Below are 17,433 nucleotides of genomic sequence, written 5' to 3' on the forward strand. Positions count from 1 at the left end.
GTTCGTGAATCCAAGGACGACGGTCATATTTTTAATAAGTTGAAAACTTATTATTAATATACTTTTACTACTGTGAGTATATAGTCCCATTTTTAAACTCTAAAAATATTTTGGGATGAGAATACATGCATTTTATGTTTTACGCCATGGACACAAGTACTTAAAATATATTCTACGTTGAGTTGTACCACCTTGCATATCTTCCCTAATAGCTTGGTAACTAATATTTACATGTTGTAAGAACATGTAAGCGCGAATCCTATTGATAGATCTATCGGGTTTGACAACCCCAACCGGGCTAGTCGCTCTAGTATCGTAAACGGTTGCATAGTACTTCGTTTTTACTACACTTGGTACAATGTAGGGAGATTTCATTATAAAGGGAATATGCCACATTAATGGTTAAGTATGGTTACCGAAGCGCTCAACAACTTAAAGAATACTTTTATACACTTGCGAGTGTACATGTATTTATAACTAAAATCTTGTAGTCTATATTTATATCAATGATAAACCTATATATCTCATCAACCTTTGTGTTGACTGTGTACGCATGTTTATTCTCAGGTCCTTAAGAAAGTCTTCCGCTGTTGCATTATCTGAGTAAGCTGTGCATGGAGTGTCATACTTTTATTTAAATAAAGTGTTGCATTCAATAAAACCTTTGTCATGTATTATATTCGACTGTTACGTCACGTGTGTAGTATTTGGAAACCGATGTATTTTGGGGAGTATTTCTTAAATAATCGCCCACTTGTTTAAAACATGCATTATGTATAATAATGATGTGCTTTTTATGAAACGAATGCAATATTTTCTAAAACGTATCATATAGAGGTCAAATACCTCGCTATGGGACCAATGAGAACGTAATGCGTTTATAGTAATATGGACGGGTCGTTTCATCTCTCTAGTTGGTAGTGAATGTCAAAAAGGAAGTCGAGAACAATTATAACTCCAACATTTTTATCATTCTAAGGTGAACGAATTTTTTGATTAGAATGATCGTGCTCGTTTTTATCTTAAACATTTCTCTTCAGAATTACTTTCATTGTCAAATAGTTCGATTTGGTTAGGTGACGAATATTTGGTCAATGTTCCTATTGTTAACAAAGTTGGAAGAGATGAAGTTGAGGTTATTGGTTTTATTGATAAGGGACTTCATGTTGGCCTGACTCCATATGATAACTATTATAATGAAGTTTTTAAAGCTCTTCAGGTTCATGTTAACTTTATGCCCTTAGTACTCGTGAAAGACACAATTGAGTTAGCAACCGAGCCAGTATGCTCTCCTCCTATTTTGGGTGCCAATGGTGATGTTCTTCAATCGGGGCAACACAACAAAGTTGTCGGTTCCTAGGAGAGTTCTTGTGGTTTAAAATGTAATGATGTATATGGGTTAAATTTGAACAACGATGTTAATGTTGTCCGTAGAGTTGAGGCTGTGACGAATGCTCCCGCCGTTATTGACTGTAATACAATGACTCTCGAGTTTGATCATGAGGTTCCGTTTTCATCTCCGGTGGTTCAATCGAGCTAGATACCTCCTTACAAAGACATTTCTCCACTGTTTCAAAACCATGTTTTCATGCTCTCATGTTGTAAATAATTGATTTTTTAAAATTTATTTTACCAAACATTATAAATTACTTATTTACATCTTCAAAATGCAATAATAAAAAAATAATCTTCAAATCGCATTCCCAAACACTTTCTTAAGGATTTTATGTTATATTTAACAGATATAAAAACAAACAGTCTTCAATGTTCAACATGTAGACGTTTAGAACGCATTTTCTCTACAGACATGATTCACATACCTTTAAACAAAAACATCTTAAAAAACAAACAACACCAAAATGATGAAATGAAATTCAATTTCATTTTTTTGGTAATTTGATTCACCTACTAAATGAATAAATTCTATAAAGTGAATAAATTCAATTCTTTTATATTTTGAGCACATTTCATTCCATCCTCTATTTTTTTAATTACATTTTTTAATATTTATATTTTTTGTATTTATTAATATTATTATATTTGTTATATTTATTATTTCTTTATGTATACATTTTATGTTATCTTTGACATGTTACATTTTATGTTTACTTTTATGTATTGATGTTTTATGTTTACTTTTATGTATTGACGTTTTGCGTTAATGTTTTACTTATATGGTGTATGTAAATGTTTTACGCTTTATGGTTGCGCTTATATTTATATTTATATGCATTGTATATAAACTTATATTTGTTCTAAAACTTAACATTTACCTGCATCGAGTTATTTATATTTACATTTATATTTATTTTATTCACGTTTTCTGTTTACGTACATCGAGTTGTTGTGAGTTGTTGTTCAAAGTATGTAAAATAGTCTGGTATATGTTGATGAGATATGAAGATATTATACCTCGACAATTCTAAGAAAACATCGTTGACTCATACGAAACGATCTTTGAAATACTTCGAGGGTATTTCGCGTCTTCAACAATGTAATCTTTCATTGTCCATTCATGTGCCTATAATTAATGACGATATATCTAGCGACAATGCGATATTGCCATGTTAGAACTTTAAGTTTTTTTGTCATCTTCGTCAGGAATGAAAACGTTATTACTATATGCAGAAATGAGGTGTCAAGTGTTCATCGCACATTCATCATCGAGAGAATTCACCATTTTAGAAATCCGAGGTTAATTTGGAGAATTGAGAAATTGAAGAAAATTTGTAAAATTACTAAATTAACCCTGTGAACAGTAACATGTCTTGACATTTAGTATTAGAGGATAATGTAGTTGACGTGATTTGACTTGAGGTTTGAGTTTTATTAATAGTGGAATTTAAGAAAAAATATTTATATGTAAAAATCATGTAATATAACTCTTACATATTATTCATACGTCATTAATTTTTATTTATACACAACACATGTTTAAAAGTTTGAGGATCAAAATCGAGACCTCTCGGACACCCATGATAGAGAGGTAAGCTGGTAACCACTCAACTAAATAGAGATGATTAATGGTGGGTTCCGCCTATATTAGCAAAGTTCTCTCGGAGGTTTTTCTTAGGTGCAATATCATGAGGTTTCCTTTTACCGGGTGTAAGAAGTGAGAATAAGCTGCGACTTCATGGATATGATCGAGTGGGTGGCTAATGGTCCCCGGCATGGATTGACGAACAATGAAAACCTAATTAACTTTTTGGAATTGATATAAATAGGTAGGAGAAAAATGATCAAGAATCACTTGAATGTAATTAAGTTTTATCGTTATTGAATTGATGATCCACATCGTAACGTAACCACAAAAAAATGTTCACGATATTCGATTTGAATCTGTTACGACTTCATGGTGAATCTTCACAGTTGTTGCATAGATGTCGATTTGCTATTAAAGAGCGATTTTTTTCCTTTCTAATTTGTCATGTGAATGAGTTGAATATCTTGAACCCCTAATTAGCTCACATTTTCCCGTTCTTTTTTGATTAGCAAGAGTAGTGAAGTTATTTTAAATCGAGATTAGCCCTTAATCACGTGATTTAGTTGAGTCACGTTAATGGATGGTCTAAATTGAGAGGTTAATCTAAAATGAATGGTTATGATGAGTGTTTTAACTTAATTTGTCACTCAATAAGCCTTTTATATTAAGAGAAGTAGAGATTAGTTTTATATGTAATTATATAATTAATTACTCATTTTTATAACTCATTTTTTTTATAAAAGTAAAGACAATTAATAATTAAAAGTCTTAAAATTTAAAACTACAAAAATTTAGAAGTTATAAAAACTAAAAATTACAATAATTTAGAAGTTCTAAAAAAGTACATGCCTTTAAATTTTTTTACAATAATTGAAAACATACGTTACAATTAACAATTAAAACTTTGAAAGTCGGGTGAAAAGCATCAAATGCGTTCGGTGAGGTCTTCTTGAAGTTGCTTATGCACGTCCCTATCTCGTATTTCTCTATCGCTTGTGGTACGATCTCTAGATCGATTCCTTACATAATTCGGGTGACTTTCATCAGTGGTAAGTAATTCATACTCGAGCCATGTAATTGTGTGTCCATTATACTCGACTATCATGTTGTGCGAGAGCACACGACAATACAATACCAGTCTCATCTTGTTGACATTGTGTACTCGTCCAGACACTTGTAATATATGAAATCTACCTTGAAGAAAACATTGAATGCTCTTTCGACATCCTTACGTGCGTTTTCTTGATATCTTTTAAATTTTGCACGTGACTCATATGTTGGTGTCGGATATGCCTTGATTAACGTTGCCAAATCTGGATAAATATCGTCTGCTAAATAATAACCATTTGTGTAATTATTACTGCATACAGTAAATGGTGCTAATGGCGCAGTTCCATTTGTTATATTATCGAAGATACGCAAAAACAGTTTTCTACTCATTCTAAAACGTCTTTTACATTTTTTTTTGCAGGATACCTGAGGTACTGCGCGACGTAGTCCTTTTGTAAGCGTTCGGCTGCACATTCACGATCTCTATGAATGAAAATTCGAGACCGTGGAACTCGTTCACTAGAATTTTCACCTTACTCGGCATCTTTCAAGTATGCTCGTAAAAGATCAAATCGTATTCGTCATCTGATTCCCAAAGTTCGAAAATTTAAACAAAGATTGCATAATGAAAAATGATTATAAAAAGTATAGAAACATTGAGAGGAGTGCGTGAAAAAATGTCAAGTGAAATGTGGTATATATAGCTAAAAATTAAAATTTTTTTAAAAAAAAATATATTAACAGCTATATAGCCGTTTGATATTAAAAGGTCGCATGTCGTGATTGACCAAAAATTAAATCACGCTTTTCCCTCTTCCCGTGAAGCACCTATCGCACCTACGCGACGGCAGTTTTGGTCACCCATCACGCCGCGCTGCGGCGCAATGGGGGGCGTGATGGTGGCGATTTCAAGGCAATAAGGCTTCGTTAAAAGGAGTCTTAAACATATTAGTCGGAGTACCGATAAAACTCAGAGTACAGGCCATTCTTCATATTTATGCATACGTGTCCTTGTACAATACAGTACTAGTATTCCAGATCCATTCGTATACAACCCGGCCCGTTTTTCAATTATAACCCGTACCATTCATACCATAACCCCTAAAAACCCCTATCGCTTACAACTTCCATCCGTACGCCATTTCTACCTCCCTGAAAAATGGTCGGACCTCTGGTTCGAGCTCTCTGGTCCAGCACCAAAAAATCAATCACCTCATCATCATCATCATCTCCTTCTTCATATCTCAAACCTTTCATTCATGCACGCGCTACCGGAATCTCACGCGCCTTTTCCGCCGCCACAGCTGCAGCCACCGCCGCCGCAACCGCTCCCGGCGGTGCGCTTGATCCTAACCGACTCCGTAACGTGGCGGTTATTGCTCATGTAGATCACGGAAAAACAACTCTTATGGATCGTTTGCTTCGTCAGTGTGGTGCCGATATTCCACATGAACGTGCACTTGATTCTAATCAGCTTGAAAAAGAACGTGGAATCACCATCGCTTCAAAGGTATATATATATATATATATATACATACATACATATTCGTATACATATACTGTTTGTTATTTTGTGATAGAATAGCGTGGATGTTTGTTACATGATGTTGGGACTCTGCTAAGCAAATTAGGTTAATTTTGTTAGTGTCCATTAAATAAGCAATTCAATTGTGGAATTTGTTTCAAATTGCTACAGATTTCAGTTGCACATTGTTAGCATTATATAAGCAATTCAATTCAATTGTAGATTCTGTTTACTTGCAGATCACTTCCATTTCATGGAAAGAAAATGAGCTCAACATGGTTGATACACCTGGACATGCAGATTTTGGTGGTGAGGTATGTCTTAGCTAACAATGATTAGTTACATTTTATTTGTTCAGTGTACCGAAGAATCTAAAAAGATATAGATATGTACTTGCAATAAATTAATCAAACTGAACATGAGACTTTTTGATGCTCAGACTTGTTCTCAAGGGCCTTTGGATTTGTGTTTTGCCATTGATTATCTGATGTTTAAATAAACATATTTCACCTTTTATTATATTAACTGATTATCTAAAGGATTAAAAGTTCACTGATTATTTAGGGAGTAATGGTAAACTAAAATCACCTATTACATCTTATGTACACATTTAAGGGACTTGTACATAATTACATGTTATTTTGGCCAGTTTATGTTATCAATTTCTAACATTACACTTAAACATCTAATTTGTTGGTACAAGTTTAAGCAAAGAAGCACTTCCAAACGCTATCATCCTTAACCTGTTCCGTTACAGTTAACCAAATTCCTTTTTTTTCTTTTCAATATCATATAATCACTTTCAAGACACACATTCAAAACCCCCCCTTTAGATGGTTCAAGAGAATCTACTGATGCCTTTGTTGTTTGAACTACTACTTTAATTATGTATGAAAAATTTCAGCTTTTTCAATGAACTCTAATCTTAAAATGCAGGAAGTGCTATTTTTGCAACTGTACATGTTTAGTCCCTTTCCTTTAATTATTTGTTAGTAGAACAAACGTTTGTTACTAATTTGTCACCTTTTCTGTTTTCTTTCTTACGAGTGTGTAGGTTGAGCGGGTTGTTGGCATGGTTGAGGGAGCAATATTAGTTGTGGATGCAGGTGAAGGGCCACTTGCACAGACAAAATTTGTCTTAGCTAAAGCCTTAAGATATGGGCTTCGACCTATTCTTCTCCTGAACAAAGTAGATAGACCTTCAGGTACCTCCCTACATGCTCATATTACACATTATTTGATCCTTCTATTTGCATTTTTTGTGTTACTAGATATTATAATATTCCATAAATTATTATCTCTTTTCACCTTCCACTATCCAAATCTGTATTAATGTATTCATTGAAGAAAAACCATAATATCAATCATATTTCTTGCAGTTAGTGAGGAGAGGTGTGATGAAGTCGAGAGCTTGGTATTCGATCTCTTTGCAAACCTTGGTGCAACAGGTGTGCAGATTTAGGAAGAAGTTGCGAATATTTTTAATCATATTCATGATGTTTTTGTCTAATCTGAAATCTTTTACTAAATTAACTTTTCAGAGGAGCAACTTGACTTCCCGGTTTTATATGCTTCTGCTAAAGAAGGATGGGCTTCATCAACATACACCAAGAATCCTCCAGAAGATGCCAAAAATATGTCACAGTTGCTTGATGCAATAGTAAAATATGTCCCCCCTCCAAAAGCAAGCCTTGATGAGCCTTTCCGAATGCTGGTTAGTTAATTTCTAGTGCCTTGTACATTTAATGCTTGTATGCTTTAGTCTTGTAAGGTTTATACATGCCTCTTTACATATTTTAAGACCTAAAATTACTGACATAAATGATGGATATCATCCAGACTAGATGCTGTATGTGTTCATTTTTTGAAGGAATTGCATAGCCCTTACTTGCTGTATGAACAATTGAACAGTTCATTTGTTGGTCAAATTTGTGCACTTTTTGAATATTGACCTTTGAGATAGAGGATGAACTGTTTTCTTTTCAGGTTTCCATGATGGACAAAGACGATTACGTGGGCCGAATCTTGACTGGACGTATTACATCTGGTGTTATTCGTATTAATGACAAGGTTCATGGACTACGTGCGACTGATTCCGGGGCTGTAAAAATTGAAGAAGGGAAAGTACGTGGTCATATGCTACTTGTGATTGATTTTTATTTGCATCATTTTTTTTTTTTTTTTTTTTATTTTTATTTTTTTTTTTTTTTTTGCTTTTTTATCTCCAACTGTTCACTTTAGAGATAAGTTGGGTAGTACTTTGATCTGCATTTAAGTTATGGTTTCTTACAAATAATTTGGTCTTTCTTTATTAGATTTCTAGATTTACAGCATGTGAATGGTAGAAGTCAGTCCTATTTGTGTAACTTGAGTAATGGGTCAGGCAGGTTGGTCACGGGTTAAAATAGTTTGGGTAGAAACAGGTCATTTTTAGTGGTCTGGGCTGGGTTGTGTTGACCCAGCGACACTTTTTTGCCCATTTTGTACCATATATAAAAAAGTAGTTGGTATTTTAACTACGGTTACAACAACAATATCACCAGAATAGTTTTGCAAGTCTTTCAATTAAATGATTTAGGGAGGTTACAGGCATTGGAATCTTCCGAGACAATTGACAACCCTTGACCCGTTTGAGATAAAACACAATCTAAACTGATTGACTCATATGTAAATGGGTAGAAATTGGCACCTCATGTGAGAAACCTACAAAGGAATGTATGCATGTGGTTCGAAATTCTATTGCTTTCATACTAATAAGACCTAAAAGACACTTGTCCCAATCAAATAATTTGTGGGTTTCAAGATTGCATATCAGATGTAGTGATCCGGATTGTTCATTTGTTTTTTTATACACTAATCTTCAACTAGTAATCTATTATTCTTTGTAATACCTTTATGCAGTTTGACGCTTCTGATTTCTGATTTTTTAATCAATAAATATTTAATTAGGTTGTGAAGCTAAGAAAAAAACAAGGAATGATCTCATTTGATGTTGAAAGTGCTGGTGCTGGCGATATAATCTCAATGGCAGGGTTGAAGACTCCATCAATTGGACACACAATAGCAAATGTGGAGGTATTAAACTTGAACTTATATTGTTCCCTACTCATACACACATTTTGCATATTGCACAATTAGGATAATGGTAATGAATAGCGATTTGGCTGTTATCGCATGCTACTGTAAGCAAGCTATAGCCTTCAAAGTTACATATTTTATCACATTCTCAGACTTTCATGCCAACATACACTCTAGTATATATTCAGTAGTATTGAAAAGATATTTACTTGCTAAATATACATATAAAGCTGGCTTTTTAAACAATTAATAACATACACTATGCATTTTTTATGAGTTAAAATTAAAATGTTATAAATAGGAATTCCTTATCGACGTGACATTCGTTCACATGTCTTTTTGGTATACTCGTGAGCAACTTTAAATTTCCACCATCTGTTTTATTTGTACGTATCAGATTAAATTTGAACATTCTAGAGAATGTTTATCAGATGAAAGCCCTAATTGCTGCATCTATACTTTGATGGATTGAAGTTGGAAAATATAAACGGACCGAGGCTTATTTTTGTAATTAAGATAATAAACTAAATAGTGATTCTAGTACTATATGAAACACTAAGTATTTATTTTTAATTGGTATATAATATATTTTTTCTTTTTTATGACCCTTTATATTATATGGCAGGTCATGACAGCGTTGCCCACTGTTGAGCTGGATCCTCCAACCATTTCAATGACTTTTGGTGTGAATGACTCTCCATTGGCTGGCCAAGATGGTACTCACGTAAGACGAATTGCTTTTTTGCTTGTCGTTTATCTTTTAAAGACTTTGCAAAGTCAGAAGCCATATATACCTTTTCGTTTAACTTTTATTACTTTTTTAGCTTTTTGTGAACGTAATATTTAAGTCGACCTCTCCCTTGTGCACTTTTACTTGGAATTACTAAGGGAGTACTTGGCGAGAACTCATTTTTTGCAACTCAAGGACTACTCGGTCAAACTCGGTAATAAATCGGAAAATCGGTCAAAGATCGATCAAATTCGGGATTACTCGTTGGTCAAAATCGGTCAAAGTCAAACTTGGTCAACATCCGAGTACTACCCGAGTTCGAGTTGCTGAGTACTCCCTAAAAAGTCCTGCACTCCCCAAGTAGCGATTTTTGCAACCTTGTAATCAGCTTTGGTTGTAGTTCATAATTTAACTTTAGTTGGTATAGGAATAAGATTTAGAAATGGTAATGTAGGATGGATTATGCATATGTAGTGAGAATGAATGTATGGACCTTTATACAAGCTCCTAAAAGGATATATCAAGAAGCTTAAAAAAATGCATGTAGAGTTCCATAATTATATCCCAGTTTAAATAATTGATTAGCACCTTGTTTCATCATTGAACAAATTTTTATCTTATTTTTTTTCTAACATAATATGCTGCCTGGCTGCAAATGACATGTCACTATGTGTTTCACATGTCAAATAATATCTTTGACCTGAGCGAATTTCTATACGAATGATGAATATTTGTGTGGTTGCAGTTATGACTTATGTCATTTCACCACAGTTATAATATCTCATATTATATTTTAGTTAACTGGAGGGAAGATTGGTGAGCGCCTATTGGCTGAAGCAGAAACAAATTTGGCCATAAATGTAATCCCTGGTATAGCGGAAACCTATGAGGTTCAAGGCAGAGGAGAACTTCAATTAGGTAATGTGCCCTTAAAGTCACCATGTTCTTAATTTTTTTTATTATTTTTTAGCAGGCATTATGTATTTTGACTTTCTTCACTGTGTGTATGTGTTGGCAAACCAGGTATACTGCTCGAGAATATGAGGCGTGAAAAGTTTGAGCTTTCTGTCTCTCCGCCAAAAGTTATGTAGGTTTTCTCACTTGGTATTATCAATTTGCATATGAAATATGAGTATGATAAATGAAATACCCTTTTCAAGTTTTTCTTTGAAGAATTGATAATTTAGGTCAAAGTTTATAAATCTTTCTGTTGTGTATAATTGGCTCTCTGACCTGTTAGGTCAAAGTTTATAAATCTCTCTGTTGTGTACATTTTGCTTTCTGACCTGTGTGTATTAATGGTAATTGACTAAGGAACGGTTAAGAAAAGAATATTGTTACTATTATTCACACAAGTCGTACAATGATAAACTTGTGGATCTTGTTGTCAACTTTTGTTACCAGTTAATTACAACCAACATGTTTTGATTATCGTTTCATTCTCGTTTCACAAGACTGATTACAGTTAAAGAAGTCATATCATGTAAACTGCTCTAAGAATTAAGATTGTCGATGTAATTAATGTGTGAACTATTAACTGGTTTTACGAACAAAATTACATGTCTTTTTGGTAGCACTTTTTGAATAATGTGTGTGTATATATATATATATATATATATATATATATATATATATATATATATATATATATATATATATATATATATATATATATATATATATAACATAATATAGGATGAACCACTTGATACATCATTTGTTACTCTTAATCCCTACTTAAGGATGTTTCCGTATTGTGTCAGGTACAAAATTGAGGACGGTGTGAAGCTAGAGCCAATAGAGGAAGTTACTATTGAAGTAAGGATGTAGAATTAGTGTTTTATTACTTCCAACTGTTATATCCTCTCTTCAGGAAATACAACAACAATAATACCTAATCCTTCCTCTACCCTTAAATAGAAGAGAAGTCTTTTTTCCGCCCACGTGTAGAGAAAGAGTTTTCCATCCACGGGGAGAAAAACTCATCCCCTCTATTCTAAGGGCAGAGAGATTGCTTACGACAGGATCTCAGGCTAGTAAACTAAAAGATAAAAGAATCAAAAGAAATTGATACGTACCTGGGAGTGCTATACGGAGCTCAAGAAGAGCAAGAAGTGCTACACTGAAGTAACGCTAAATATGTATAAACACATAAACATACATAAACATACATACATAGACGTGTAAAAGCATACATACAAACATACAAAAGCATATGTATAAACATACGTACAAACATATGTGCATGCGTGCTACGTACGTAACTACGTACTCACATACATACACACACACACACATACCCACATACATACACACACATACACACATACATTACATACATTACACACATACACATACAAACATACATAAATACAACAATAGCATACATGCCTACATACATAAACATACTTACCTACATACATAGACCTTCATACATACATACATACATATGTGCCTACAATACGTATACATACATACATAAACATACGTACACACACATACATACGTACATGAATATTTATACATAAACATGCACATACACATACAAACACATACATACCTACATACACATTCCGACACATAATAATAATACTAATTAATAATTAATAATAATAATGTTGCTAATAATTTAATAATATTAATAATATCAATGATTTAATAGTGTTGGTAATAATATAATACACATAATATTAATAAGAATAATAATATAAGTATGGCTGAGTAATTTAATAATATTAATAATTTAATAATGTTGGTAATAATATAATACACATAGTATGGCTGAGTAATTTAATGCCTTTATACTTGCCCCAAATTTGAGCATCCCCTTGTTCTTCTAAATGGGAATAATCTCGCTGAGTCTCCATTCCCTATACATTTTAGAGCTTCTAAACATCTTGTTAAAAATGAACGTCAACCACCTAACACCTAAAATAATTTATTTGCAAAATAATTTACTTAAGGTAAATGCTGAGCATGTGGGAGTGGTGATGGAAGCACTTTCTCATAGACGAGCTGAGGTTACTGACATGGGTCCCGTCCCAGGAAACTTTGACAGGTCTAGAATGATATTAACTTGTCCTTCAAGGTCAGTAACTAATAGTTGTTTAATTTTGTAAATAATTTATTTTCTTTATTACTTGTGCTAATTTGTTGGAGGACTATATGTAGCATACTCTTGGTAGTTTCTTTTATGTATTGTTTCAAATTTGATTTTTTATTTGATATTACAGGGGACTAGTTGGTTACAGAAGTGTGTTCAGCAGTGTTACTCGTGGCACAGGATTTATGCACCGTGCATTCATGGGTATGCTTTTCTTATCAATTTATTTCTGTTTAATATGTACCCTGAAATTTTAAGTTCTCTATAGCATCTAATAACTTACTGGTAATCATGTGTAACACATTATTTGGTCATGAAAAAAAAAGCAAAAAATGGTAGAAAATTTGTGATTTCGACCAGTTACCCATACTGCCTTATTTTGCTAGCTCTGTTGCTATGTTTCTAGAAGTTTCAAATCTAACCTTGTAAAATATTTGAACTACTTTACAGTTTTGTTTGTTTTAATATTTTATAAATAGTTGCTTTAGAAATGCCCGTAATGATTTTTAAAAATCTTTAAATTGTTTTTAAACTAGGAAGTGGGATTTTTTGATTCTGGGATTGTCGAACATGTTACTTATGTTATAGTTAGGAAATTGTCACTTGAATGGTATTTGTGTAAATATATCACACGTATAATGAAATATGGTTTTGTATTAGTTGTATCTATCTCCAATTTATTTTTCTTACCCGTAAGTAATATGTTCCACAATTCAATAATAATGAAATTATGCTTTGATTTCGTTAACAATGTGTTTGCAGCCTATGAAAAGTTTCGGGGTCCTCTTGGAAATGTCAGAAAAGGAGTATTGGTAATCTCACTTGTTACCCTAATCTAAGTCTATAGTATACTTCTATACTTTCTATATATAGCATTTTGGTATTTTTAATCAGGCATGTAAGGGATTAAGACTCTACATTACCATATTAATTTTATGCAATTCTGAATTTATACTAATTACATACTTTTTATTTTCGTATATTCTTCACCACCGAATTTCGAATCCCTGACTCTAAATACAAGCAAACTACTGTTATTGACTTACCATATTACACTAGTGAATAACTTATATTATATATATGGCTATTGTCGAGTCACTAATAATATAACATTATATTTTGCTGCATGGCACACACATTATGCTAGTCCATAGTGGAGCTTCTTCTTTCTTATCCAAATTTCAATTTCAGGAAACTATTAACATTTCCATTTCCATTTCCATATATCAATTAAAGAATTGAGAATATGCTTAGTTAAAGACTCCATCTTAGAATTTATGATCATTTTCATTGTTGTTCTTTTCTTTTCCTTTTTTTGTTTTTAAACAAATTCTTCAACTTTGGGCCTTGTCTTAAAGCAATACAAAATCTTTATTAATTTTATATGCATGTTTGGACTTCGATGCAATCATTTTGAGCACACAGCTTGTCCTGAGTTTCCTAAGTGAGCTGGCATTAACAGACTTTAATGATGAAGCAGCCTATAACTAATAATATCATTTGTTCCCAGTTTAGCTTATAGGAATAGTTTATTTATTGTTTTGAGCAAAAGCATTCAATTTACAAGCTACACCCATATTTCAACGCAGTATCATTTACATGGTACATTGAATAGAAATTTAACTTGAAGATCTGTATGTTATGGGTACATTGAACAGGTATCATGTGCTCGTGGAACAATCACATCTTATGCATTAATGAGTTTGGAATCACGTGGAACCCTTTTCGTGACCCCTGGGCTAGAGGTAATCACATACTACGTTTAGAGTATTGTTTGGCTTATAATTTTCTTGTATGATTTAGAGTATTGTCTGGCTAATATTTTTTTTTTAAATGATTCTCACTCATATATGTTTTAGCGACCCACACACATTTCACCATCACCTCCTTTTACTTTCGCTTACTGTGATTGATGCAGGCATATGATGGCATGATTGTCGGTGAACACTCACGAGATACAGATCTTGATGTAAGAATTAAACTTCTACTCACTATTATAACATTTATTCACTCTATCTGGTAAAATTACATGTTGAGGGTTTTATGACAGGTTAACCCGGTACGAAACAAGGCACTTACAAATATAAGATCTGCGGGGAATGATGAGAATGTGAAGCTATCTCCTCCTCGTCGAGTAAGTCTCAGTTACTTATTTTGTTTTTATATTGTTTGTTTCATTTTTTTTTTAGGAATACTTTTTAGTTTGTTATCAATTAAATGTTCTAATCTGTGCAACTATCACCCCTTTTTTTGCCCAACTTGCCATAAGAGAACCCTTTGTTTCATAGTAACCCAACTTTTGTGATTAATTTTTGCTGGTTTTTCTATTATAGTTTATTTGCCACAAAATAAGTTTTCTCACGGTTGACCGGCTTCTTGATTTGCATAACTGAAGTGCTGAAAACACATATTTTTGTCTTAACATGGGGAGCGTTGTGTGAGGGGTCACAAGAGTAAATTTTTGTACGGGACGAACTGGGCTGGGTCAGGTCAGTTAAGGTTGTAATACTTCTCGACCAGAAGTCTAGAACTTTTAAGTTTTTTAAACAACATGGGTACCGTGTCAAAGATGACTACAAAATTTGTTGTATATTGGAGGCTAAGGTGCTGTTTGTTTTTAAGATGTTTTTGTTTGAAGACATGCCTTACCATGTCTATAGAGAAGATGTAGCCTAAAGGGTCTGTATGCTGAATAGTGGAGACTATTTGTTTTTATGTCTGCAAAATAACTTTATTATATTTGCGTCACTTAGAAGCATATTTCTAAGTCTGCTAGTTTGCAGACAGAATAAGACATTATTTTCTTTTATGTCTTCAAAAAAACAAACAATCTGCTCTGCGAGCACGCAGACATAAGACATAATAAGATGACTGAAAAACAAACAACACCTAAATGTATTTATAGTATACTTAAGTTGGATTTCAACCAGTTTGACCCGGTTTCATGGTAGCTAACTTTTCATAGATTTAATGTGCAATTGACACATTCATTAGTAATTCATTAGTAAGTGGGTCGAAGTTGTCAATTACTCCAATATTGCCCGTTGGTGTTTCTTGAGGATACTAATAAACTATGTTCTGCTAATATTATGCAGATGACACTTGAAGAAGCTATTGGCTATGTGGCTTCTGATGAGCTAATTGAGGTCAGTTCAACACCTTTAAATCTATTATATAAAGTTATTCATTTCTCTTCCTGTAAGTGAAGTATAAGCTCTTATATCTCTTATTGCATGGCGCATGATATCGAAGTTTTTAAGGATTGTTTTTTTAATGGGCTGGGTTGACCCGATATATTTTCATTAAAAAGTTCTATATATTATTGTATAAACTAGTCCGGATCCGGCCCGCGCGATGCGGCGGGGGCTTTCGGCCTGCATATTCATATTTAACTTAGCTTTATGTATTTACGGAAGGGAAAACGGCCCATGTGTTAAGCGCCGTTGTAGGTGTCGTTGTCTTTAGTGTTTTTTAAAAACTGTTCGGTTCGAACGTAGTTAGTTTCGTTTTGTTGATAAAATTATTTCGAGTCTAACGGTGCTGTCAAAAAAATTTAACTCGCGGCGAGCAGGAAGATACAGGCTGTCGATGTGTTTAACATTTTTATAAAAGGTGTCCGTTTCGAACGTACCTATTTTCGTTTTGTTCATAAAATTATTTCGAGTATGACGCTGCTGTCGAAAAAATTTAACTCGCGGCTAGCGGGAAGATACGGGCTGTCGTTGTGTTTAGCGTATTTTAAAAAGTGTCCGTTTCGAATGTATTTAGTTTCGTTTTGTTCATAAAAATTTTCCGAGTTTAACGGTGTGGTTGGTGAAATTTAACTCGGGGCGAGGAGGAAGATACGGGCTGTCGAAGTGTTTGGGTTGAGTTTTTATTTTAATTGATAGAATTTATGTTTTACCCCCCTGGAGTTCAGGGTAATTTTTGTGAGTTGATTATAGTTGAGGGGGGTATTTTGCATTATTTGGGTTGGGTTTGGGCCTTTGTCGTTTTGACCCGGTTTGTAGTTATAGTGGGTGTCAAACCACACGTTTCCCCACCACAGTTAGTAATGTAGGGATTAATTATCTAAACCAATGTCATATATGATTACATAGTTTTTATAATTTCAAACTTTTTGTATCGTTTTTGAATGAGTAAATTAGAAGGTTTTTGGTGCACTGAAAATAACCACCTGGAACACCTGTTGAACTTTATCAGTTGAACTATTTCAATGTTTGCTATGGCGTTATAACACTTAATTCACGTTTGCTAGAGCCATGTTAATATGATCATTAACGTTGTTACTCATTCCACAGGTCACACCCCTTAATATCCGCTTGAGAAAAAGATACTTGGACGCCAACAAGCGTAAAACGATGAGTAAAAAGCCAAAGGAGTGAAGCCAAGTACCCTGATGAGATGCGTGAAGTGTAACATATAAAACCTATCTTGATGGTACAATTTTGATATGCAGCAGCGCTTTTTTGAGGAAAGTATCTGATGTTTTGATAATCGTTTATTCAATTAGAATGGTACATCGAGCATAGCGTATAATTATTTGACAAAATAATACACTAGACAGTTTGTCTTGTTGATGAACTGAAATAGAAACATTAAAGCTGATATCTGATGTTTTGATAATTGTTTATTCAATTAGAATGGTACATCGAGCATAGCGTATAATTATTTGTGACAAAAAATAATACACTAGACAGTTTGTCTTGTTGATGAACTGAAATAAAAACATTAAAGCTGATTTAAGGTTATACATAGGCCTTGGTTATTAGTAATACGCCCTGGGGTTCATATCAGACCATCCTTCTTTTTATATACGGATTACCCATTTTGTAAGAATCTTGGACCGTCAAGAGACATTAACCGGTAAGAGTTGTGAACGGTGCCGGATAGAGAGATTCAGGATAAAACGTAAACAGGGTATGCTGCATAGGAAATATTCCAATAGAAGTTGCCGTAAAGAA

General features: G+C 33.5%; 1 protein-coding gene across 1 annotated transcript; it reads left to right on the plus strand.

Moving 5' to 3' along the window:
- Positions 1 to 5,123: 5,123 nt before the first annotated feature.
- On the plus strand, positions 5,124 to 17,152 carry LOC139873571 (uncharacterized). Its single transcript, XM_071861507.1, has 19 exons — positions 5,124 to 5,543; positions 5,798 to 5,872; positions 6,613 to 6,763; positions 6,938 to 7,006; positions 7,100 to 7,272; positions 7,545 to 7,682; positions 8,508 to 8,633; positions 9,262 to 9,360; positions 10,164 to 10,284; positions 10,390 to 10,453; positions 11,130 to 11,184; positions 12,330 to 12,454; positions 12,600 to 12,673; positions 13,232 to 13,281; positions 14,128 to 14,214; positions 14,388 to 14,438; positions 14,520 to 14,603; positions 15,565 to 15,615; positions 16,771 to 17,152. The coding sequence occupies exons 1-19, from the start codon at positions 5,193 to 5,195 to the stop codon at positions 16,852 to 16,854; spliced, it is 2,028 nt and encodes a 675-aa protein (XP_071717608.1). The 5' UTR covers positions 5,124 to 5,192; the 3' UTR covers positions 16,855 to 17,152.
- Positions 17,153 to 17,433: the final 281 nt, after the last annotated feature.

This window comes from Rutidosis leptorrhynchoides, chromosome 10 (genome assembly GCF_046630445.1).
Source record: "Rutidosis leptorrhynchoides isolate AG116_Rl617_1_P2 chromosome 10, CSIRO_AGI_Rlap_v1, whole genome shotgun sequence".
Classification (NCBI taxonomy): domain Eukaryota; kingdom Viridiplantae; phylum Streptophyta; class Magnoliopsida; order Asterales; family Asteraceae; genus Rutidosis; species Rutidosis leptorrhynchoides.